At 52.7% G+C, this 26,381-nt stretch overlaps 1 protein-coding gene across 1 annotated transcript; it reads right to left on the minus strand.

Moving 5' to 3' along the window:
* Nucleotides 1-5,654: 5,654 nt before the first annotated feature.
* CCDC92B (coiled-coil domain containing 92B) lies at nucleotides 5,655-23,650 on the minus strand. The gene is made up of 4 exons (XM_070562954.1): nucleotides 23,404-23,650; nucleotides 14,762-14,914; nucleotides 10,944-10,991; nucleotides 5,655-8,338 (listed from the first exon to the last, which is right to left on the minus strand). Exons 2-4 carry the CDS (start codon nucleotides 14,889-14,891, stop codon nucleotides 7,722-7,724), a joined length of 795 nt encoding a protein of 264 aa, XP_070419055.1. The 5' UTR covers nucleotides 14,892-14,914; nucleotides 23,404-23,650; the 3' UTR covers nucleotides 5,655-7,721.
* Between the last annotated feature and the right edge of the window lie 2,731 nt (nucleotides 23,651-26,381).

The following is a 26,381-nucleotide window of genomic DNA, read 5'->3' on the forward strand; positions in this document are numbered from 1 at the left end:
GGGAGGGCTTCTGGAAAGAGGCGGCTCTTAGCTTTGAGAGGTAAGAAAGATTTTAATGAACAAGTCAGAAGAATAATATGGGCAGACACAGAAGGAGCGACTGTGGGAATTTATTCACTCATTTAGTTATTTTTAAAAAGCATTTTAATTGTATTTAGAATTTTGAACAGGTAATAGATTCACATGGTTCAGACTTAAAAAAGTACAAAAGGATATACAGTGAAATCTCTCACCTGCCCCCAGCCACCTAGTTTCTCTCCTCCGACCACCAAGGTTACCAGTTCTTTTATGTTCTTCTAGAGATATTCTTTGCATATAAATATATATATGTCAATTATACCTCAATTAAAAAATATATATATCTTTTCCCTTGAGTTACACAAATGGTAACATACTGTACCTGCTATTCTTCACCCTGCTTTTTTTTATTCAACAATAATATATTCTGGAGATTGTTCCATATGGGTACACAAAGAGCTTTCTCATTCGATTTTATGGCTGGATAATATTCTATTGTGTGGCCATACCATAATTCTTTTGACCAGTCTCCAGACTGATGAGTACTTAGTTTGTACCCATGAAACTCAAAGAATTTGGAGAATTGTGCCTAGTCCAGTGTAGCTGAAGCTGGAAGCCCCCTCATGTTGGTAACACTACTCATAACCAGAAGCATAGCTCAGTTTTGATATGGGAGGCAGCAAGTCTGGGGACGGGGAAAGTGATACACACAAAAAGCATCATCCTTGGGGCCGGCCCGATGGTGTAGTGGTTAAGTTCATGCACTCCACTTGGGCAGCCCTGGATTTGCAGGTTTGGATCCTGGGTGTGGACCTATACCACTCATCAAGCCATGCTGTGGCGGCAAGCCACATATAAAATAGAGGAAGATCGGCACAGATGATAGCTCAGGGACAATCGTCCTCACCAAAAAAAAAAAAAAAAAAAAAGCGTCATCCTGTGACCACTTTCTCTGTAGTCTGGTAGTCTGACCTCTGATCACATGTTAAGCAGACTTTTGCTTTCAGGCTCCCTCCACCAATGTCTGTTCATCACAGTCTTAACAGCAACTACTCCCACCACTTTCCTCAACTATTCCCACCATTGTCTACACATTGTGCTGTGGGTAGGGTGTGTGTGTGAGGTATGTGCTGTCAAATCAGCTCTGACTCCTGGAGACCCTACGAATGAGTGACGGCCACAATGTCTGTCCTCACCCTACTCAGCTTGTGTAGACTCACGCCTATGGCTGTCCTTATGGAGTCAGTCCATCTCATATTTGGTCTTCCTCTTTTCTTGCTGCCTTCTACTTTTCCCAGCATTATTGTCTTTTCCAAGGAATCCTGCCTTCTCATGAAGTGCCCAAAGTTGGACAGCCTCGGTTTTATCATTTTTCCTCCAGCGATAGTTCAGGCTTAATTTGCTCTAGGACCCACTCGTTCGTCTTTATGGCAGTCCCAGGTATTGGCAGAGCTCCCCTCCAACATTATATTTGAAATGAATCCATTTTTTCCCGTCAGCCTTCTTCGCTGTGCAGCTTCTGCCCTTGTACATAGTAACTGGGAATACGAGGGTGTGGATAATCTTGGCCTTAGTCTACAGTGACGCTTCCTTACCCCTGATGATCTTTCCCAGTTCTTTCACGGCTGCCCTTCTGAGTCTCAGTCTTCTCTTGATTTCTTGCCTGCACTCTCCATTTAAATTGATGACTGAACCGAGGTAAACAAAATCTTCAACAATTTCAAGGTCTTTATTGTCTACATTAAAGTTGTGTAGTTCTTCTATAGCCATGATTTTTGTCTTCTTGATGTTCAAATGCAGTCGTGCTTTGGCGCTTTCTTCTTCCACTTTCATCAGAAGTCGTTTCACGTCATTGCTGCTTTCTGCAAGTAAGATGGTGTCATCTGCATGTCTTAGATTGTTGATATTCCTTCCACCAATGTTCACTCCTCTTTCATCTAAAGCTAGCCCAGTTTTTTATATGATATGTTCTGTGTACAGATTAAACAGATGGGGATCATTAAGGTGACTATATAACTTATTCAAACCAGGACACTTTTGAGAGTGACAGCGGACACTATTAATAATGACACTGGACAGCAAGCATACATTGATAACGCCTTGGCCAAACTGGAATGTCTGGTTCTCAGGTGGAGTCCAGCTGCTAGACTGGGGAACTTCTTGAAGGCGAGGACCACACCTTATTTATCTGGGTATCCTCAGCATCTTCCTAGAGCCTGATGCATAGTAGGTACTTAATGCACATATGTTGATTGAAGGGGTGACCCAGGAGTAGGGGGTCCCAAGCAGTGCTTTTGGGGGCTCCACAGGATGTTGAGGGGGGAGGGTTGCTAGCAGTCCAGTCTTTCACCTTTGACCCCCATCATTATTTATAATATCTTGGCTTTCCTTGAAGATATCCCTTCTGTGTACTGTATGCTTTGAACTTTGTATCCAGAGCTTCAAAGCATTTCCACAATGCCTGGCTGAGACCCACCGGGCTGAGCCCTGGAGAGGCACCAGCCTGCACCATGCCCTGGCCTTCCTCCCCTGTCCTCTTGGTCAGGGCCTGAGTGCCAACTGGTCAGCATGGGTGCTGGTGATTGGCCTGTCCCTGTGTCTGGTGACTAACTGGTTCCAGCAGCTTTAAAACCTACATCTTGGCTTCCAAGGATCCCCTTCCCTTTTCCCTAGCAGGCTCCTGTTACACAAGCCCCATCCTCAGGGCTGCCTGGGTAGCATTCCTGAGCACCTCAGTTTTCCCATCTTTAGGACCCCTGGGGAAAGATGCTAAGTTAGTATGAAAGGAGGCTTATCGAGGCTGAGACCAAGCCTATGTAATTAGCCTGCTTAAAGCGTCCCACCTCTCTAATTATTGTTATGATGGATGTACCCACTTGGCTGGGCATGCCTACTTCTCCTCTCCTTTTTAGAGTTCCCAAGGGGTTGGTGAGGTGAGAAGGAACCCAAACCCCCTGGATTGTGGGAAGTAGTCCCGTCCGTCGCAGGCCTGATTCAAGGGACCTATGAGAAAGGAGATGCCCCACCTTCCTCACCCCCAAACCTGTGTGGGCAGAACTGCCAGGAGGGAAGGGGCGACAGCGAGATGCCCTGGGCCTCAGTCTCCTCATCTGCAAAATGAGGGGGTTGCACGGATGATCTCTGAGCTATCTGGTGCTGTCATTGCACATCTCCACCCCGCACTGCGACTCTGGGCTGGGCTCAGCCAAGCAACCCCAGGGCTCTGTTGGAGGATCCTAAGGCCAATCCCGTCTCTTCCTTCCCCTTCTTCGCTCCTTTTTCTCTAACTGAACATGGGATCCCAGACCCTTGGTAGATGTTTATCCAGTGCTGGGGCTTCCCTCTTCTAGCTGCCCTGGGAGATAAAAGGCCAGGGACAAGCACAGGCCTGGGCCGTATTTCCCAGGCTTGCTGCAGGTGTGGTCCAGCCTGCCAGACTTCCAGGCTGATGTTCTGCCATTTTAGCCACCCCAGAGTGTCCTTCTCAATAGTCCTGTTTTGTTCCCTGCTGTATCCCCAGCACCTAACTTTGTGTGTTGAGTGAATGGTTCCAGTAAAAGTCCTGAGATCGACTCTCATTGGCTCAAACTGAGTCATGTGCCCATCTCCAACCCAACCAGTGTGACCTACCTTATCTGGGTGGAGTCAGCCCCCACCAACTCATGGACTGAAATGGGAGAAAGGCAGTTGCCCAAAAGGAAATGATGGGTCCTGTTATCAGAAGAAAGGTCACAGGCAAAAGCAATATGTCCCCTGCATCCTTAGAATGCAGAGCTGCTGCTTTTCTCCTACAGCCATCCACAACACAGCCTCGCGCTTAAAACACACAGGCTTGAATTCTTGTGGGTGCTGGGTGTACTGAGCGCTCAAGCTGCAGTCCCAGGATAACCCTCATTAGTGGAGGATAAGAATAGGTCTCTTCTCGGGGATGCAGCTGGATCAGATGGGGGTGGGTGTCAGGAAGGGGGAACCAGCCCGGCCAAATTGCCAGAACCCCGGGATTCCTTCCAGGCCAGGATTATGGGCAATTGCAGGCATGGAACCCTTCCAATCTATCCCTCCCAACCCTAGCCAAGAGCCTGTGATTGAAAGTCTCGTTCGTTCATTTGGTTCAGGGTGGCATGGAGAGAGGGACACAGCTAGCCTGTGCGTTGGGACATCTCAGATGAGTGCCTTATGCCTTATGTGAGGGGACTCCAGAGTCTCAGCTCCCAGTCTCACCTAATCCACTGCCTGACTCCCAAACCACTCTCTACCTCTTCTGCATCCTTTCTCCACACTTGCGGGAACGGGAGTGGGGTGAGGCGGAGTGCCCACAGAGAGGAGGTCTGCCTTATGTGTTTTTCAGATATTTTATTAAGAATAAGGCATATGACAGTCACCCCTAAAGCACAGGGCTCTATTTCTGTGGGTGAGTGAATACACTCTGAAAAGCATTGGATTAAAAAGCGCAGCCAACAGAGAATTTGGAGCAGGATGCCTCTGCCCTGCTCACGGGGCTCCTGCCAGGGGGTTCTGAAGCCCTGCCTGTCCCCCATTCAAGGCTGGCGCCTCAGCGAGAGGGCGCTTAGGGATGCCCCACCCTCCGCACTGAGGACATGCTGCTCCACACCCTCTCGGTCCCCTTCCTCTCTACCAGGGAGGCCTCTATTCTGCTGCTTATTTGGAGAAGGGCTACCCCATTTCAGCCCTGGACTGGTCCCCTCAACTGCAGGCCACTGTGGGTGGGATGGGGGGCAGGGGTTCAGAGCCTCATGCTGCATTGCCCCTTGGTCCCTGGCTGGCTTCCAGAACAGGGAGGGTTCCCCACCTGCACTTTCCTTCCTGGTCTGTGCACACTTGGGGTGTGGCTGGAGCTCCAACTAGGGCCCCTGAATGTCTCTGTCAACACACCCCTGCCCCGCTGGGGTTTCGTGCAGCAGAGAAGAGGGGAGAAGCCAGGAGGAGAAAGAATCCTTTCCCTTCTAGTTACCCAGACCTTCCAGGAGCTCGTGGGAAGGAGTCTTTCCTTTGGCAGGGTGGGTCCCCCAGGCTAGGGGACGGGGAGGGCCTCTCCCAACCCTGAGGCTGAGGCCAAGCAGGCCACTGACTCCCAGTCCCATTCTGCTGCACCAAGTGTTCTGTTCCAAAACCCGGAGCAGGCAGCTGGAGGGGAGTCTCTAGTCCATTATTTCCAGGAGACAGATGGGGAAAGGGAATTTCTGCTAAAATTGAGACCCTGTATCAGCCGCAGCCCCTCCTCCAGCCTGCTAGTGGAGGGGGGAGGATCGCCTTATTTCCCTTCCAAGGGGGCCCAATACCTCTGACGTTCAGTGACTCAGCCGCCCCCGCACTTAGGACTTTCTTTCATCTCAGGGCTCTCCAAGCACCCCACAAACAATTAAATGTCATTATCTCTGGTGCTAGAACAGGGACAGGAGTTGGGAGGTGCTGATGGGGTCACTTGGGGAGAGACAGGCAGGCCACCGGAGGATCCCTGGGGTGGGGGTGTGGTGGGAGCCCCAGCAGGACACCTTGGGGCCCCAGGAGGGAAGGGGGAAGAGGGCTATTGCTATAGAGCCAGGGGGAGGCCAGGGGGGTGTTGCTATGGCTTTTAGTAGGTGGGTAGGTGGATCAAGTACTTCACCATCTCTGTAGAAGAAGCGACGTAACAAAGTCACCCTGTTCACCCCAAAAGTGTGGTTGTGGAAGATGAAGGTCTGGGGGGTGCCTCCAGAAAGAGACCCTTTCCCTCCTTCCCACATCCTCTGGGCTCCTTCTGTGAGTGCAGTCAAGAGAGAAGAGAGGCCTCCTCACACAGACCCATTCTGAAAGGGAGGGCGACAGGACGAGGGGTACAGCATCACACACACTTGAAGGGGGACACAGAAGGCAGAGGCTCAACCAGAGAACTGGGGCAGGGGGTAGAGGCAGGGGCAGGCAGAGCAAGGACCCTGGGCCACTACTGTGGCTCAGGTTAGACTAGAGAGCACTGTCTGTCCCAAGGGTGGCCACACCTTGGCCATCTGATCCCAGTGGCTGGACACCCAGACCAGGCCTGGTTATTGCTCAGTGGTCTCAGCAGCCCTGAGTGTGGCCAGCCCGGAGGGGCTGCATGTCGGTGTGAGGCGGGAGTGTGCTCACTGGGTTTGCTTCCTGCTGATTTCCCCCTCCCTCTAACATATAGAGTGAAAGAGGATATGATTCCTGACTTCCCCCCTCTTCTTCACCGCCGGCCGTACGGGGAGAAGGGTTCATCACCCTTAGAGATTGACTCTGCTCACTGCCCGGATCCCGGGGTGACACAGAATGCACGACCTCAGCCAGGGTGGGGACCTGCCAGAATGCGGTGTTTATGAGGGAGGTAAAGGCCTCTCCCTACCCCATGTCCTCCCTCGGCAGCCCCTGGAAGACCTCACAGGCACTTAGGACTCGATGCAGGACCAACAGAGGAGGAATGGCGTGGGGCTGGGAGGGCTCTAGCGGTGTGTCTTTCTAGGCTGGGCTTGGGGGGAGGGGCAACCAGCTGGACTGGAACTGCACTGCCTGCCTTCGGTCGGGAGAGGGGAGCAACGCAGCTGGAGGTGGGGGCCTTCCATTTCCATCTGGCCATTCCCCAACCAAGACAGAAGGGCACCATGCACCCCGTCACCTGATAGGATTGGGGGCCTCCCTGGAGGGGGCCAGGCTGAGGACTAACCTGCGCTCTCCCGCCCCAGCAAACTCAAACCTCTAACAACTGCCACTTCCAAGCAGCCGGGTACTTTTCCCGCCTCTGGGTGCAGCCAGCTAATTAGGAAGCTGGGCAAAATGAGCACCAATAAACAGGACTAGGACAACTCCCAGGGCAGCCTTCAGGTTCCCAGCGACCTCCTGAAGGCAGTTGCTGCCCTTCCACATTCTGGCAGGGCGGCCCGACTCTGGAGCGTTCCCCCTCACGTCCCCAGCTCAGCTCCTAGTCTAAATACCTGGTCGGCATCCCGGGAAAGAACCGAGCTGCAGACAGCTCTACACCAGGTCCTGCTGCCAAAGCCACTCTGTAATCCTCTCTAAGGGTCTATGGCTGCTACTTTCCATAAGTTCAAACTTCCTTCAGGCCACACTTTCTCCACCAGGAGCTCTGCGAGGAGGTTCTTCTAAAGTGTTCGGTGCTCACGCCTAAGGACCTATCAGCGGCGTAGGGGTAGGAGACGGGGCTTCCGAGGGAAAGGCCCAGCCTCTAGCCCGCCGCCGAGCTTCTCCGCGGAGCAAGGCTCGGCGGGAAGGGCAGGCGTGCGGGGCGCGGGGAGGCCGCAGGGAGGGGCTAGAAGGCCCAAGGGTGCTAAGTGCCACTCTTGTTCCTTTCCGGAGGCCAGCCCAGCGTTCTCCCTCCCGCCAAACGATTGTCAGCTTTCCCGGGGCAGGGCGTGACACCTGCCCCCTCCCCTCCCAATGGCTGGGTGGGGATCGGCACTGCGAGTCCACGCCACAAAAGAAGGTGCAATCGCTGAGCCCCGCGCAGGAGCTTCCTCGCGGGAGGGGAGAGCTCGAAGCTTCGGAAACATCGGGAAATACAAAAGGCGGGGGCGGTGGGACGGGGTTGGGGAGCGGGGGCCGCCTCCGCCCGCCCCCTGGAGGAGGGACCGACTCCCTCGGCCTCGGGGACCTGCCAGCGCGGCCCGAGCTGCGTCCTAGCCGTTGCCCGGCCCTGCCTCCCCGCCCTCCCCACCCCGCCGACACCGCGCCTACTCCGGGTCCCCGGGCGCACCGGGCGGGCTGGGCGCGGCCGGCGGGCTCCGGCAGGCCCCGGGCTGCGGGCCGGCTTCGTCCGGGGGCTCCTGGGGGGGCGGCTGGCGCGGGCTGCGGCCGCTGGGCCGCGGGGGCCTCCGGGCGTAGAGGAAGAGCGCGGGGTCGGGCATGGCATCGGCGTCGTCCAGGGCGCCGGCCGCGCGGTCCCAGGCGGCCCAGTCCCGGCCGGGGCCCTTGGCGGCGGCCTCCGCGGCGGCGGCGGGCAGGCGGCGGGCCCGCTGTGCGCGCCGGCGGGGCCGGGGCTCGGCGGCGGCGCCGGGGCCCGGGCGCGGAGTCTGCAGTCTCTGGCGCACCGCGTGCAGCTGGCAGGAGAGGTAGGCGGCCGCCTCGGTGTGCTTCTGCAGCTCGGTGCCCAGCACGGTGGCGCGGTGGCTGCGGCGACGCAGCTCGTCCAGGAAGCGGCGCTCCTCGGCGCGCAGGCTGCAGCGCAGCGCCGACACCAGCGCCTCGCGCTGCGCCACCTCCCGCCGCAGCTCCGCGTTGGCCGCCGCCCGCGCCGCCAGCTGGGACTCCAGCGCGCGGCACTTGCTCTCCAGCTCCCGGGACGCCGCCTCTGGAAGGAAGAGATAACGGGGAGAAGTGATGATCCCGCCTGGCGGAACCTGCACAGCCCACCGATCCACGTGACAGAGCCCTGCCCCTCCCCGACCACGCGTCCCACGCTTCGGCCACACTGGCCTTCCTCCTCCTGCCTCTGGGCCCTTGCACCTTCCTACCCTCTGCTTGGCTTCCCTTCTAATTCTTCAGGTTTCAGCTTAAGTGCAAAACCCTCCCTGATCATTTATTCACTCCATAATACTTGTTGAGCCCCAACTATGTGCACTGTGGTAGGCATTGGGGATATGGTGGATAATAAAACATTCCTCATGCAGTTTACAGTAAGAATAGTGGGAGAGGTGCAGTACAGAATCACAAATGAATGTGAGGTTGCCTCTGATGTGCCAGTGCCCTGACTGTAACAGGAGAATGTGACCTAAGCAGGGCAGGCTTCTCAGCAGAAGAGCCACTTGGGCTTGGATCTGAAGGATGAATAGGAACTAAGTTGTAAAGAAGGGAGAGAAGAGTGCTTTGGACAGAGGGAACAACTTGTGCAAAAGCCCTGTGGCAGGAGAGACACGCAAGACCAAGGGACTGAAAGAACTGGGAGTGTGGGGAGGAGAGAGGAGTCAGTGTGCCCAGACCTTGTTGTTTCCTTCAAAGAGAGAGCATTTATTGCACTTGGTAATTTTTTTGTTTGTCTGCCTTTGCCACTGCAGTGACAGTTGCCTTTACCACTGGATGTATATTGGAACCACCTAGAGAGCTTTAAAAAATAGTTTCCCAGGCCCAACCAAGGACCAGTTGAGTCAGAATCTGGGATTGAACCTGGGAACTGGTACTTCTCAAATCTTCCCAGGTGGGGGCCAGCCAGGTGGTGCAGCGGTTAAGTGCGCACGTTCTGCTTCAGTTGCCTGGGGTTCGCCAGTTCGGATCCCAGATGCAGACATGTCACTGCTTGGCAAGCCATGTGTGGCAGGTGTCCCACATATAAAGTAGAGGAAGATGGGCACGGATGTTAGCTCAGGGCCAGTCTTCCTCACCAAAAAGAGGAGCATTGGCAGCAGATGTTAGCTCAGGGCTAATATTCCTCAAAGAAAAAAAAAATCTTCCCAGGTGATTCTAATGTACCCCTAGAATTGAGGATTCCTGCCTACTGGATCATAGTCCCATTTCAGCAGAGACAGTATCCCGGGATATGCACATGTGAGTGTAGAGATGTATGGAGCTGAAAGGTGACAGAAGGTAGGCAGAAGGTGATGCTGGAAGGGATATGAAAATCACTCGGTGATCATAGAAGAAAAGAACAAAGAAAGAGAGCTCTCAAGGGCACTGAGAAAGAAGGTAAACACTGGAACACTGTGGCAGTGTCTTGAGCCCAGGTGACTCCAAAGCCCTTCAGAGGAAGGACAGTAGGTGGAGGGGAAACTGCTGTTGTCACAGAACTGTCCTTACCTGGTGTCTGGGATGTGTGCTCCCTTCCTCTAAGCACCTAGACACCAAGAGGTTGCCCGTGGTGGCCACTTAAAGGAGTGGGCAGCATTCATTCAAGTCCGTAAGTCTTTAGATCTTTATGCACAAATACACAAAGCAATGTGTAGGGCTTTTAATTTTACTCTCAACTTCCAGCTTTCCCCATCCCGAACTCTTGGCCATGTAGCTCTTGATCTATGAGTAGCACATTAACATGGCCCATTCTTAAATTTCTCCTGGCTAAAAAAGACTGTTTTTGTGATTCATTTTTAATTAGGCATTTACGGAGTTCCTCTCCATGTCGGGTAATGTGTCTTGTACTTGGAGACCATGGGCATCCAGTCCTAGTTCTCAGAGATCAGACAATCTGGTGATTAAGATCTCAACAATGCAGTCCCTCCCAGTTTAAAAAAGTTTTAGTTGTGGTAAGAAAAAACCCTTAAAAATTACCATCTTAATTTTTTAAGTGTATGGTTCAATAGTTTAAGTATACTCACATTGTTGTGCAACAGATCTCTAGAACTTTTTCATCTTGCAAAACTGAAACCCTATACCCACTGAACACCACTCCCCACGCCACCGCCCGTTTTACAGAGGAAGTAATAATCTGTAAACAAGTTTTTTAGTGGAATTGCTACATTGCCAAGAAGTCATGCTTTTGTAAAATGAAAGATTTGCTAATGTGCGTGTGTCTCTTTTCCCCTCATCTAGACTAAGTTCCTTCAAGTCAAGGACCCCTATACTGCCATTGTGTTGCATCTTGACACTCAGCATCTTGCAGGGCGTGGACACTGACCATGGGAATCATTTCTGCAAGGATGGGAAGGACTGGGGAGGTGGGTCACAGAAAGGAATGAATTCAGCCAGGTGGATATCCTGGGCACCATCTCCTTCCTGCTTTCATTTTCCTACTTTGGACAGAGACATGGATACAGGGCACTATGTATGGTGGTACAGGTTGTTCACGCAACAAGGTCACCCAGCTGAGTGGGCAAGTGGGACCGACGTCCTGCATCTGCTTAACAAGCTGAGGAGTGGAGTCCCCAAGCCTGGACTGGGGATAGAGAAGGCTTGGGTCCTACTAAGTGGTGGGGAAAAGGTGACCTGTTGGCCCCATGGCACTTCCCCACCAGTCATCCTTCCCTTACCTTGCTGGTGAGACTGGGCCTCTCTCAACTCCAGGTCATGGGTCAGTTCTGGGGGGAGAGAAAATAAAAGGCAGTCGTGTGTGTCAGAGAGAGAGAAGGTGTGTGAGAGGGATCAGGGAATAATTAGAGCCCAGTAAAAGTGGAAATCAGGATCTTTAGAAACCATCTAACTGCCCCCCCCCCCCCATACCTCTTTTACCACAGCCCCGTGAGTGGAACAGATGAAGAGAGGTGCCAGGGTCAGCTTAGCTCGATCTGCCTGACACTAAGCCCAGAGATCTTTGCAGCGCAAGCTATGTGGCCTGCATTTGGGGTTAGTTCAACTCTTGTGGAACTGAGGAGCCCGGCTTGCTTTTGGGGATAGAGACGCATGTGCTCCTTCCCAGGGGTGATACATAAATACTGAACATGCCAACCAATCAGAGCCGGTCTGGAGGACCCCCTGCTGTGCGGGGCGGAGACCCGTTAGTTGGTGGATCTGGGAAGGGTGGAGGGTCCTGGGCTGCTTGGGACCACTGGACGGGGACTCAGGGCAGTGGCTGCTTACTAGTAGGACACATGCGTTTCACTATTTCCACAGGCAGTACCGCTGTGCCTATGTTATTTTCTGAACATCAGCCCCGCCCCTTTTCAAGCCCCGGTCCCGCCATATTCCACACGGCAGGGAGGGGGCTTCAAGGAGGACAGCGCCACCTGGCGAAGCAAAGTCTGCATGGCACGTGGCTTGGCGTTGAGGAGGCGGCGCGGGGCAGCCAAGGAGCCCGCCAAGGGCGCCGGTGCAGGAGCAGTTTCCTCTTGGGCGCTGGCAGCCCAGCCACCACCCCTCTGCCTGTCTGTCTTCCCAGTCCCCATTCCTTAGAGCCCAGAATGCCCCGCCCCTCAGCCAGCTGAGTCTGATCATTTTTCCAGCCCCACCCCCATTCCCGAAACTCCACCAGGGCTCATGAGCTGGGAAAGGGGCAGGCGGGGGCCCAGCAGCTGCGCTGCCTGTGACAGAGGGACCTACTCAGGAGCACCTGTGTGTGCCTGCAGGGAGGTGGGGGTGGGGGAAGGTAGCAGATCTCTGGGACCACCGTCCAGCAGCACCCACAGCGACTAGCCTTGTGGGCCCTCTCCTGCCCCTGCTCACTGCCCTCACGGCTCTTCTAGAGACCAAGGGCTTTGCTGGAGATGCTTTCCCTGAGGAGGCCAACTATTGCTAGGAGGCAGAGAGCCCGGGGTGCCTGGGCCCTTCTGCCGTGACCGGAGCCTGAACCTCCTCCCTGGGGCCCCTGGGAGGACTGTGATGCCTCCACCCCGCAGGGCTTCCTGGGGCCAACTTGGCCCCTCCTCCGAAGCCCTTGGATGTAGCCCAAGGAACCCTGGACTAGGTTCAGGGACATAGCCCAAGGGATTTTTGCTCTGCCACCAACTCCCTGTGGGCTGGTTTCTCCTCAGCCCTTAACCCCAGGAGCTGGGGGAGGGGAGACAGAATCCCAGCTGGGCTCCGCTCCCCCATCCATCAAATCTCCCTGCCCATCTTGTGGCCAGAGTCCCCACAGTTTAGATGAATATGCTGTGAGGCCAGATACACTGTGTGACCTTGGGCCAGTGACAGCACCTCTCTGAGCCTCAGTTGTCTCACCTACGCAATGGCGACAGAATCATACTTGCCTCACCAGGAGCTGTTGCTAGGATTAAATGAGAGGAAATAAACAGAGGGATCAGCCTGTGGCTGAGTCAGTGCTGAATACGTGGGGGGGGGGGGGGCAGTTCTTGTTGTCATCCAGGTTGCCCGCCACTCAGAACACACCCACCCACCTGTCAAGCCCCTCCATTGGGAGTTGTCACCCCTTTCTGGCAGGCGCTCCTGCAGGTCTGCCCCGGTGACTCCTATACCAGCCCCTCCCCTCTCCTATCCCCTTCCCAGCCTCTGGGTCCCTCTTTAATCTTTTTTTTTTTTTTTTAATCTTCTCCTTTGCTTTGCTCCTGTCTCTTCCTGACTCTCCCACCCCTTGGAGACAGGGCCTTATTCAGGCATATCAGCCCCAAGAGTGGCTGCTCCAGGGCAGAGTTATTTTTATCTCCTTAATCAATACCAAGAGGCTGCAGGTCCACACCCGTCTGAGAAGTGTGGTGGGGGCCGAGGGCCCTCCGTTCCTGCGATTACACTTTCTCGGGATCCTGGTCTGTGTCCTGAGTGGAAGGACCAAGGTGTTCAGAATTAGGGCAAAGCAAAAAGCAAACAGAAGAGCTGTAGAGCTTTAGGGTCTCTTGTCTCGGTTTCCTTTAGTGTTGTTATTGCAAGAAGAAAGTGGCATGAGGCAGGGCTGAGTCTGCATGGGCCATCCCTGCTCCCTGGGCTGGCCTCTGCTGGCATTCAGGCTTTGTGGGAGACTGCAGGGAGCCTGGCCTTGGGATGTGGCAGCTGAACCTGTATATGGAGCCAGAGGAGGCTATGGGGGCTGAGAGTCAGACTGCTGGCTTCCTCATGTCACAGAGTGAGCCCGGCAGGTCACTCAAACCCTCTGGGGAATGGGGAGCCTCCCATGAGCAGGGGCTGGAATGAAGGTGGAAATCTGAGCATCTTGGGGAGAGAATGTGCAGAAAGCTGCAGAGGCATGCACAACTGGGAGTCTAGAGCCCTCCTGGGTTCTAATCCTGGCTCTGCCACTAACATATGGTGATTCTCTCTCTCTGGGCCTCAGTTTACCTACTTGTACAATGAAGAGGTTGGGCCGTTCCAGCTGAGACATTCAAGGAGTCATTGGCTTTAAAGCCTCACTTGGAGACTTGGCCTGGATAAGCGCTTGGGCCAGAGCCAAGCTTCTGAGAGAGCCAGGCAGCCGAGGCCCGAGGGCCAAGAGGGGCGGTCAGGCCTGGGATTTAGTTCATTCTTGGCGCCTCCCTCTGTCCTGCTCACAAATCCAATCGGTTGTCAAGTCGTTTCCTTCGATCTGCCTCCCACTGATTGTCCCCTTTCCATCCTCCTTCACCTCTCCCCTGAACTATTTCATCAGCCCTGTCACTAGTCTCCTTGCCTCCCTCCCCCACCAATTCATCTTCCACATGACTACGAGATTGAGTTTCTTAAGGCAGCAGGATGCTGCTCAAAATCCTTCAGTGGCTCCCCACTACCGAGGAGGACAGGCCAAACTTCTCAGCTGCCCTGATATTTGTCAAGGTCTTCATGATCCGGCTCCCCTTTTCTCATCAGCTTTAAGCGTAGCTTTATCCGGTCAAATGGAACTTTTCATGAGCTTTTGGTTTCCTACCTTCTGGCCTTTGCCATGCTGTTCCTTTCATTTGGAACGCTTTCTCCACCCTCATTCCCCCATAATATCTCAGCATGTCTAAATCCTACTCAACCTTCAGGAAGTGGAAATGCTCCCTCCTCTGGGGAGCTGGGGATGCCTCGTCTCCTCCTCCATCACCCACGCCTCGAGCTGGACATGATCCTGCCCATGAACTCCCGTCGGCCCTCTTTATTTTCTGCCTATCTTAATATTACCTGTTGGTGTGTGTGTCTCCCCAACTAGACTTGGGGCTTCTCAGGGTTGGGAGGTGCTTGGTGGACATTTAGTGGGAAAGGACAGGAATCCTCAGGACTGTTCCTAGGTTCCCTCTGGTACAGAACCAGAGCCCTTTGCCCCGAAACTCACCTCTCCAAGACTCAGTTTCCTCATCCAGAAAAAGGGGTGAGGAACACCCGCCTGGCAAGATTGTTTTGAGGCTTAGAGAGCCTCCCCATGGACACCTGATCAGAGATAGCACTTCTGATGATGACAGTCACCTCCCCCCCCCCCCCCCCCCGCCCCAGCCATCCCTCCTGGCCTCACCTGAGCAGCGTTTCTGCAGCCTCAGGATTTCCAGGTGCAGGTCTCGCAGCAGGGCCATCTGCTCTTTTTTCAGGAAGCTGATGTGGCGTTGCACGCTCTGGATCTGATGCTCCAGGGACACGGTATCCATGGCAACCCAGGCCTGGGCCCCACCTGGGGAGGATGACAAGGTGAACCAACATCTTCTAGGTCCATCTTCCCTGCCCAACCTCGGATCCCAGGCAGTCTCCTCCAATCTGGGGTCCTGTTGCCACCAGGTAGACGTTTCTGCCACTACAGTCATTTCCCCTGTATTTACTCACCAGAGCTTCATGAACAGGTGGGTGTGTTGGTAGAGAAGCATAATTATTCCCATTTAACAGATGAAGAACCAGGGGCCCTGAGGGAAACGGCTTCACTCTCCTGCCCCCATGTAACTTTAGCCTCTTCTACTTCTCAGAGAGGAAAACAAATGGAGCAGCAAAGTCAGTAAAGACAGACAGAGACTTGGGTTCTAGTTGGCTTCTTAACCAGCTGTGTAACTTTGGGCAAGCCTTCTCCCTCTCTGGGCTCTCAGTTTTCTCATGGGTAAGGTAAGGGAGTTGTGGAGTGGATGAGTCCTGAAGTTTCTTCCAGCTCTGCCATCCCACAAGCATCCCACGTCAAGGGCGACCGTCAACTGGCAGGGCAGCATGATGGTTAGAGCACATCCCTCCCCCAGTTCAACTCCATTTCTCTGACTTAACCTCAACCCAGGGCTCTGGGTTCTTCCAGGTCACAGAGGAGGATGATCTGATGAATGTTTTACTAACACTGACTCTGTGGGCTAAAGGCAGTGGTGAAGTTCTCTTCTTTTTCTTTCTTTCTTTCTTTTTGGTGAGGAAGATTGGCCCTGAGCTAACATCTGTGCCAATCTTCCTCTATTTTGTATGTGGGACACCACCACAGCATGGCTTGATGGGTGGTGTGTAGGTGTGTGCCTGGGATCTGAACCTGTGAACCCTGGGCCACCAAAGTGGAGTGTGCAAATTTAACTGCTATGCCACCGGGCCAGCCCCGGTGGAGTTCCTTTTAAAAAGAGGAATAGAGGAGGGTGATATGGAGATACAAGCAGTGAATCCATAGTGGAAACTTAGGACACTGTGATGGAGGGGAGGTTTGCAGCCCTGAATCCTAACGATGGTCTGGCTTTTCAGCTCTCTTCCAGCCCCACCCCTTTCCCAGTGAGTGTCTTCTGTGTAACATCGTCCTGGAAAAGTATAGGCAGAGGGCAACAACAGGAGGCAGAGGGCAGCGGAGGCCCAGGCCTCTGGAGCCCAGGACTCAGAGCTCTTGCCTTTTCTGCCAGGGACTCCCTAAGCTTTCAAGGACCTGCCTCCGCCTGCCTAAGAATTCCCTGGGCAGTGGAGAAGGAGGCCAGCTGATGGATGGTTCTGTTCAGCAAATGGTCCCCTGCTCCTGTCTGGCTCCCATGTAAGTCTCTGCAGATCCAAATTTCATCTGTAGGGTCACATCAAGCAGGTCCACTTGAGAACCTCACATTCATAGTTTCCTCTCTCTGGGGCCCCTCCCCTTGAACTCCCGACCCCCCTCATCCAAGCAAACGGGACTTTCATTTCAGCAGGGGCTGGCCCTTTGGTCTGTGGGAATTACTGGCTCCATTTACTGACCATCTGCTGTGTTTGGGGAACTTTATACACATTGTCTTACTTCTGCCGACCACTCTTTAGGAGGTACTGCCACCTCCATTTCACAAAGAAGCTGAGACTCAGAGCTGAAGTGACTTGAGCCAGTTCACATGGTCAGTAAGGGGTGGCAGACCCAATTCTTGAACTGAGTCTTGAATCCAAAGAAAGTTCCCAGTATTTACACAGAGAACCGTCCTGGATTTGAATCCTAGGTCTTTCAGTTACCTGCTGTGTGACTTTGGGCAAGAAGGTTAGCCTTTCTGAACCTTGTATCCTCTCCCTGTAAAATGAGGCTACTAATAGGGACAGTCCTGGGATAGTTGTGAGGATGAAATGAGGTTAAAAAGTGTGGAGCACTCCCCAGAGGACCTGGCTCAGTCAATGCTGCATCCCTTCTCTTCTCTTTGTTGTGCGAGTAGGTTAATCCCTGTCTTGATTTTCTCATCGGTTCATCATTCATTCATTCATTCAATGATTTACTATTGTCAACCCCTGTGCTGGGCTCAGGGGACACAGTGATGAATGAAACAAAATTCCTGCTCTCATGGAGCTTACAGGGCGAGGGGGAGAGAATCAAACAAATAAATAAGTGCATCAAACAGACAAATAATAACAAAAATAAGGATACAATTGCAACCTGTGGTAAATGCCATGAAAGAAACCTACAGGGTAATGTGAAGGAATATAACACGGGACCTATTTTAGATTTAGGGTCAGGGAAATGTTCTTGGAGGAAGTGATTTTTGGGCCAAGACCTCCAAGCAGGCAGAATTCTAAGATGGTCCCCAAGATTCCCAGCCCTGGTGTGCATGCCCTCCTGTATCTTCCCCTCCCTTTGAGTGTGGGTGGGACTATGGATGGATTTCACTCCTGTGATTAGGTTATATGACAAAGGTGAAGGGATTCTGCAGATATAATTAAGGTCTGCGATCAGCTGACTTTCAGTTAATCAAAAGGGAGATTGTTCTGGGCAGGCCAGTTCAAAGGGCCCTTACTGAAGGACGAGGTATGAAGCCTGAGAGAGAGTCTGCTGCTGGCATTGAAGGGGTTAACTGCCAGGCTGTGACAGAGCCTAGGGAGGAAGCCACAGCAAGGACCTGAGAGAAGCCCCTAGTAGCTAAGAATGGCCCTTGGCTGACAGCTGGCAAGACAAGGGGGACTTCAGTCCTACAACTGCAAGAAGTCTATTCTACCAACAACCTAAGGCATTTTGGAAGTGGGTCTTTCCCCAGTTGAGCCTTCAGATGAGGGTGCAGCCTGCCTTGATTTCAGCCTTGTGGGACCCTGAGTGGAGGACCCAGGTAACATGTGCCAGACTCCTGATCCCTGGGAACTGTGAGACAATAAATCTGTGTTGTGTTAAGCCACTTAGTTTGTAGTAATCTGTCATGCAGCAATAGAAGACTAATACAGACTTGGGGGTGGGGTGGGGAGGAGTTAGTCTGAAGAGTAAAGGGAAGAGCATCCCAAACAGGGAACAGCATCTGTGGAAGCCCAGAGGTAGAATAATAATGGTAGCTTACAGTTGTTGAGTGCCTACTATGTGCCAAGCCCTGTGCTAAGTGCTTCACATGGTCTTTTCGAGGAACAGAGATATTGCCACAGCTGGTGAAGGCTGAAGTGGAAGGTACTGGGGGAGGGTCTCAGGGAGTGAGGTTAGCAAGAGAAGGATCACACAGGGTCGTCAACTATGTCAAGAATTTTGCATTAATAGTAAGTGAATTGGGAAGTTAAAAGATTTTAAGCAGAAGACAGACATGATATGATTTGCATTTTTAAAACATCACTGGCTGCTGTGGGAAGGGCGCACTAGACGGGGCGGGGAGGTCAGCTGGGAGAATGCAGCAGTGGTCAAAGTGAGAGAGGATGGAGGCCTGAACCAGATGATGGAGGTGAAGACGCAGAGGAGTTCCAGGTGAGTTTTGGGGGTAGAATTGGCAGGACGTGGGCATGGACTGGATTAGGTCACGATGATGGGGAGAGGGATGGCTGCCAGTCCTCTGGCTTGGCCAACTTAAGTATGAAGACACGTTTGCTGGAGCTTTCCCACTTCCTCATCTTTTACATTAGACATCTTTCACATTGGACCTCTTCTCTATCTGATACTCCTCAGGTGATCTCGTCCAATTCCATGCTGTAAATATGGTTTATATGCTGACTCCTAAACCAACTCTCCCTCACACACTAGACCGACTCCCTAATGTGTCCTTTTGGATGTCTGATCGGTCCCTCAAACTTACTAGTGCCAGGACTGAACTCCTGTGATCTCTCCTACAAACCTGCTCTTGCCCTCTGTTCACCATCTTGAAAAACGGCACTGCTATTTGCCTATTCTGTCAGTTGCTCAGGCCCAAAACTTAGGAGTCTCTTTGATTCCACAGCCAATCCATGTGCAAATCTTGTTGGCTCCACTTTCAAAAAAATGTCCTAAATCCGATCAGTTCTCGCTCTCTCCATTGCCGTCTCCATAGTCCCAGCTACCGCCATCCCCCTGGTGTACCACTGTAGCTGCCTCCTACTTGGCTTCTCCCTTCCACTCTTGCCCTTGTTTTTCACGCAGCAGCCAGTGTTTCTTTAGCAAATCTGATCATGTCTCCCCGTCTCCCACTCAAAACCCTCCATTGGCTTCCCATCGCATCTGAAACCAAATCCAAATTTCTTACCAGACCCCAGAGAATCGCCCCGGCTCTGTCTGCCCTCATCTCCTACTGCCCTCCCACTGCTGGCTCCACCCCAGCCACTCTGGCCTCCGGGCTGTTTCCTGAATGTGCCAACCACACTATTGCCTCAGGGACTTTGTATGTGCTGTCCCCTCTGCCAGAACACCCTTCGTCAAGATACCCTCATGGCCAGTTCCCTCCCTTCATTCAGGACTCTGTTCAAATGTCACCTCCTCAGGGCCCTTCTCTGATAGACTGATTTAAAAGAGAACCCTCTGTCACTCTCCATTCCCTTAATCTGCATTGTTTTTCTTCCATAAACTTATCACCAGATGCGTATATTACATTTTTGTTTATTGTCTGTTTCCCTTGCCAGATTGTTGGAAACACACGATGAAGAACTCTGTTTTTTTTCCTCCTGTTCCCTAGTACCTGGCACAAAATCTGGCAAATAGGAGGTACTCAGTAAATATGTGTAGAATGCACGTGTGAGTGAATCTTGGAGCTGGGGCAGGGCTGATGGAGAAGCAGACTTACAGAGAAGGTAAGATCAAGCCTGAGACATGGTTAGACTTACATGCTCAGGAGACCTCAAACAAGAAGTAGATGTCAAGCAGGAAGTCAAAAAGACATACTGGTACGTAAGTCAGGGGAGCTATGTCTGTGCTATTGTATATCTATGTTGGGATGTGTGTGCCTATGTGTGTGTACCTGAGCCTGTGTGCGTGCCTTGAGGAGTGCATGTATGTCTACATGCATGCATGTGTGTGTGGGGGGTGGTTCTTGCTTCTCTTGCATCTATGTGTCTGCTGTGTGCGTACCTGGAGGATGAAAGCATGTGGGCCTGTGCTTACGAGGAAGAGAGAAAATGTCTGTTCCCAGCCACTGCAATGCAAATGTTTCTGAAGGGTAAAAGCCCTTTCCACACAGCCCTGGAGACTGGACCCTGGCCACAGCGAGAGGCTGAGCCAACCAGCTGTTTCTGTGCCTTCCCAGAAGGACTTGAGTATTTGCTTCCAAGTAGGCAGGCTGCTTTTCTCAGGGCAGGAATTTGGGTCACAAATGATCTTGGCAAATATTCTTTCTTAGATGTTATTGTTTAGTTTGTTTTGGGGAGGGTGGAAAGTGGAGTGGGGAAGGGGGCACCAGGGACAACACAGAGCTCTCTGTGTGTCTAGGGAGTCGTGCACTTCAGAAGGCCCAAGCCAGGAAAATGTCAGGGTTTTGCACAGAAATGCAGTCCTGGAACCTCCTGGCTTCAGAAGAAGCTCATGCCTGAGGACGTTGTCCAGGTCAGTGGCAGCAGAAAAGATTAGCTTCTTCTCCCACATCCAGCCTGAGATGCCCAGCCTCACAGGTTGAAGTGAGAAGGGTCCCTTGCCTCTGACCCCTGTCCTGACCACCTCAGGGCCTGCATTGTTTCTGCTGCCCACCCTCTCCCTTTGCTCCTAGATCTTCTTTGTTTTAAATTTCTAGTTTGATAAAAAATGTTCATTCTTAAGGGGCTGGCCCTGTGGCCAAGTGGTTAAAGTTCCATGTGCTCCACTTCGTTGGCCTGGGGTTTGTGGGTTTGGATCCTGGGCGTGGACCTACTCCACTCATCAGCCATGCTGTGGAGGCATCACATATACAAAATAGAGGAAGATTGGCACAGATGTTAGTTCAGGGCTAATCTTCCTCAAGCAAAAAATGAGGAAGACTGGCAATGGATGTTAGCTCAGGGCAAATCTTCCTCACACAAAAAAAAAAGCTCATTCTCAAAAATTGTCATCCAGAATAAAAATGGACCTGTAACACAGGGTTCACAATTTATAGAGTTAATCCCGAGTACTTTTGATATGCCTCTCATCTGTTTGAAAGTTACAGATAATTTTCCCCTTGGGGAAGTTGGTGGGAGAAGACTTCTGTGCTCAGGTCACCAACAAAGTGTCAGGCTCAAGAATCCTCTGACTCTGGCACAATTCTGACTCTCTAAAGGCCTGGGCTCCTGATCTCTGAAAATGACCTCGCCTCCTGCTTCTCTTTGGAGCTCCTGGGTACTCACTTTCTCTCCCAGCTATCTGCCTACAACTGACGTGGGAAGTAGGAAATTGTACTTCTCTCCTCTCTCCAGTTCTTATAGTTCTTTGAGTTGGAAGAACCATAGAAAGTACAGAATCTAGCACTCAGGGCTCGGAAGGCCTTCTGAATAATCTCAATCAGTGGTTTTCAAATTCTGCTCCATACAGTCTGAGAGTTCGGCAGAGGGGTCTCAGATGTGGCCAAAAGGGTTGGAGGTAAAGGGCAGAGCCTGAGGCTTTGCTAATTTTGTCCGTCTTTCATATGGTGGGCTTGTACGTGTGAAATCATTGGAGAAAAGCCTTCTGCTAACCAAAGGTTTGAAAACCACTTTTATAGTCCAGTCTTTCCTTGGGTGGCTAACCATTCGCCCTCCCTTAGTCTGCTCAATGGCCCCTGGCCTCTGCTGCCCCGTGTCTCCCTCAGGCAAATGAAGTGGCTGGGAGAGGAACCAGAACTGAAGCCTCTTGCTTTCTGCTCGCATGGAGTTTGCATTGTCTGCCACTCGCACCCCCTGACCACGTCTCTTGTCCCAGTTTCAACTTCATTCTTAACTTTTCTTTTCTCTTTGGGACTGAAAATATTTATTGAGTCAACAAATACCTTTGCACTGTTCTGAACACTGAATACCTACATTTTGTTAAAATTCTTTAAGAATGCCTTCTTGTTTGAAGGAGCATGTTAAACTTATTTTTATTATTCTTATAGCCAGACAGATATTTTAGATAGGACAGGCATGGTAATAAATGAATTAATAGGTTTTTTACTCTTCTTGGTTGTTATTCCTCTTCACTACCTGACTGAGGCCCAGGGTAGGGGGGAGAATAGGAACTCAAGAAGTCTTTCTCAGATATGGATGCACAGGTAATAATACTTATAATAATAATCAGCGTGCAGCTAGTAATACTTATGATAATAATAATAAATGGCTGGCACTGCTCTTAGCATTTTGCATATACTTATTCATTTCTCTTTACAATAACCCTTCACTGAAGGGTCTATTAGTATACCCACTGCATAGATGAGGAAACAGAGGCTCCCAGAGGTTGAGGAGCTTGCCTAGTGTACACAACCACACTGCCTGGCAAGTAGGAGCACCCCATTGGATGCTCACCCTAGCATTTAAGGCCATTCATAATTTAAGTGCAGTCCACGTTTGCAGTCTGATCTCCTCCTCTTTCGGATTCTACCTCTTGCTGCTCTCACAACAAACTCTTGCCCTGCCGGTGCACAGCCCCTCGCTTACTATCCCTCACCTTCTCTCTGCCACCTGAAACCTGACCCATCCTTCAAGGTCCTGCTCAGATGCCACCTTTCCCAGGAAGCCCTCACTGACCCCCACCGAGTTGGGGGTCTGTGTTTCCCAGGCATTCTACCACGTCTCACACTTTGTCCTCTGTGTGTGTATGTGTGTGCAGGTGTGTGCGTGCACCTGGCTTCTGCTCTGAGCCATAAGCTTCCTGAGGCCAGGGCTTTGTTTCTGGGAATCACTGGCATGGAATAGTCACATAACGAACATCGGTGAAACAGGGAAGATGAGCTCAGTGTTAATTGGGAATCACCAGGGCAAGAAAAGCACATGCATTAAAAAATAATTACTCCCCCCCAAGTCCTCGGCTCTCCTGGGGACTTGAGTTGGGTACTAGAAGTCAGCCCTTGACAAATGTCTGGGACTCTCTGCAAGGTGGGCTCACTTGGCCAGTGGTGGAGGCATGTTCTTTAGGGTCTTGTGGTTCTCTCCACTCCAGGGCCCATTCTCTCCCAATACCCGTAGACAACGCATCACCGCCCCCCCCCCCCGCCCGCCCCCGAAATCCCAGACCCCCAGCCTCAGCAAAGCTGAGGATCCAGGGACACGGGCGTGGGATGTATGGGGAAACTGGAGCTCCCGTCCCCTTCAGTCTTGATGTTCTGCCCTGATTATGCCTGGAATATCACTCCCAGAGAAGGCAGTAGGGGGATGTGGAGACTAAGGAGGACGGGGAAGAGAGGTACTAAGGAGGACAGGGAAAGGCAGGCAGAAAGAAAGATGTGTGGTGGGAGGTGGCAGGAGGCAGGAGGTAGCGAGGACTTGACCTCGGGCAGCTCTGGACTCTCCACCAGGGTCAGGAAGGGCCCGAGTCTGGGCGGCAGAGGACAACTTCTGCCAGCAGCTCGCGGGTCCTCTCCGCCTCCCGCGCGCTGCGGTGCCCAGCCCCGCGCCAGCCTTCCCGGGGGAACCCCGGCGCCCACCCCCCACGCCCACCGGCCTCCTCACCTTTGGGACCTGAGGGAGCGACGGGCCAGCACAGCCCTGGGTCCGGGCTTGGCCGGGTGTGGGGAGGCGCTCTTCCTCCCCGCGCTAGCTGCGCCCGGGGTTCCGCAGCGCCCGCCCCGGCTGCGGCGCCATCAGCTGCTGCGAGGCTGCGGGGCGTTCGGGCCGGGGCTCCGGGGGGCTCCGGGGCGCCGAGGGGGGGTCCGGGGCGGGCTCCAGGCGTAAACACCCAGCAACGTGACCGGAACTGGCGAACGAGCCGTAGGGGGGAGCGGGGGGCGGGAGAGATAAGGGGGGAGGGGAGGGACCTGGGACTGGCGGGGAGGGGCCGTGGGCGGGGCGGGGGGAGGGGAGGCTGGCGGTGCGCTGTCGGGGGAGGGGGAACCCCGGAAGTCCCGAGAGTCGGGCCTAAGGACCCCGGCGGGCCGCCGGACTCTCGGAGGCGGCCTCGGCTGGGAGCTGGAAGGGAAACCCGGGGCACCCGCCTGCCACTAGGCGAGCAAGGGCACGGCGGGCGGATCAGCACCGCGGACAGCGCCCAGGCCGGCAGGCCGCGCTGCGCTCCGCCCCTCCGCCCACCCCCTGCTGTGGGAACAACAGACAGTGCCCTCGGTGGCCCAGGGAAGGGTTGGGGTGGGGGGCGAGCTGACCGGCGGTCAGGAAGCCTACTCTGTGCCTAGTTGGTAGCAAAGCCGCCCCAGACCTCTCACTATCTGTGTGACCTTGGGTGAGTCACATCACCTTTCTGGGCTCCAGTTGATGACACCCTCCTTCCCTCTATGTGACGGTCCCAAGAGCCAAGAGAAGATCCTTTATAAAGTCTAAAGTCCAGAACGTTGATGTTGATCCGTTTTCACTGCACATGAGAGGCTTCTGGAGCGGGGCTGCTTGGCTTCTAGTTTCAGCTCTACCAATACCTTCCTCCTCCTTGGACCGCGATGTTCTTATCTGTAAAATGAGACAAGGATGGTCCCCGCAGCTCATAAGATCTTTGGGTTGTTGTGAAGATTAAATGAGTTAACACATGTAAAGTGGTTAAAACAGTGCCGAGTGCTCATTAGGCATTCATGCTCAGGATGGCAGGGGACCAGGTGGCATTGTCTGAGTGGCAGGTGGCTCAGAGCTCTGGATAAGTCATTTCCATCCCTGCCTTCAGGGCCCAGAGAAAGGAGCTGAGGGAATTCAGACTAAAGGGCTGGTATAGCTTTTTGCACTCCATTACCAGCCAAATATTCACTGCCCTGCCCTCCGGGGCCAGTGAAGTCCAGTGAAGTCCTCTACTTTGTCTCCAGGGCTGGGAGACCCTGGCGTGAGGGCCTGGGGGAGGGTCCCTGTGGCTCACTGACCTCAAGGACTCCCTGCCTTCTGTCTATGGATCCCGTTCATCAGTCAACTTTTAAGCCTTACCTGGACTTGGGTGTCAATGGATAAAAACTGGACTGGTCTAAAGTCCAGATATCGGTAAGAAGGATGAAAGTTTTGTTTTGTATCCCTGGAAGACGTATGGTATGAAGGGGCCTGAAAACCTGGGTTCTGATGGCAGCTCTGTCACTTACTAGTTGGGTAATTCTGGGCAAGTCTTTTTTTGTGTGTGTGTGAGGAAGATTGACCCTGAGCTAACATCTGTTGCCAATCTTCCTCTTTTTGCCTGAGGAAGATTTTCACTGAGCTAACATCTGTGTCAACCTTTGTCTATTTTGTATGTGGGACACTGCCACAGCATGGCTGACGAGCAGTGTGTAGGTCCGCACCCAGGATCAGAACCCAAGAACCCTGGGCAGCCAAAGTGGAGTGTGCAAACTTAACCACCTTGCTGGCCCCTGGGCAAGTCTTAACCTCTCTGAGCTCCAGTTCCTCCTCAGCAAAATGGGAATATCTACTCTGCCAACAGGATCATTGTGAGGGTGTCCTGAGATGAGACTGAAAGGGTTGTGTAAAGTGCAGTGGATAGGATGGTTATGAACAAACCCCAAATGTTTTTCTCCTTGATCTATAACAAGATGGATCCCAGGACAGTGGCTTTTCATCAGCTAAAGCAAACAGTCCTGGATGTCTGTCTGAGGGGTGGCCCCTCCTGTTCAGGGGGGGCCCCAACCTTGCAACAAGAAGTGCTTCTTGCAGAGTCCTCCACTGGGTCGGGCTCCCAGCTGGGCATAAAAGGCCTGGCCTCTAAGGCTGTCCTCAGGACAATTGCAACATCTTTGGCTGGAAAAACAGCCACAGGTGAAGCAACAAAAGATGTGTACAGAGCACCCAGGGAGCAGCTGAGAGTGGCAGAGCCAGCAGAGCTGAGAGATTGCCCTGTGAAAGCAGAGCTAGGACCTGGATTTGGGGACCAGGGGACTGAGGGGCACTTCCTTGGAGGAGGCGAACAGTCACTCAACACACAGAGTAATATTTAGCAAAGCCGACTGCATGGTACTCTACCTGAAGTTGTGGGGAGATGCAGAGACATATTATGAAATATGGAGATGATGACATTGGAGATGATGATGTTGATCATAATAATAACTAACAGTTATTAGGCATTTTCTGTGTGCTAGGCAATATACTAAATACTGTTAAAGTATCTTTTTTCTATTTTCAAAATTAAACTTGTAACAAAGTCAAAAGACTGTGTGTAAAAAAAACCTTTGTGTATCAAACTAAAGTGTATAAAAAGTGTGCATCTTGCCTCAGAAGTAACCATTATTTTGAGCTGAGCACTTTACCAGTGTAATGGCACTGAAACTTCCGAGAAGTCCTATTGGCAATTTAACACCATCCAGCTTGTAAGCAGCAGAACCAGGATTGAAACCCCAGCCCAGTCAAGGCCAGAGGCGAGCTTCCTCAGGCATCTCAGCGAGGAGATGAATCCAGCTGTGGCAGAAGGCACCCATAGTGGCCATGAGCTTTAGGGGAAGGTAAGAGCCTTGAATGCCAGCTAGGAGAGTGAGGTGTGGGGGTCAGACAAGGCCTAGAGCTTCTCTCTATCTCTTCGT

Source organism: Equus przewalskii, chromosome 10, assembly GCF_037783145.1.
Source record: "Equus przewalskii isolate Varuska chromosome 10, EquPr2, whole genome shotgun sequence".
In the NCBI taxonomy this organism is placed as follows: domain Eukaryota; kingdom Metazoa; phylum Chordata; class Mammalia; order Perissodactyla; family Equidae; genus Equus; species Equus przewalskii.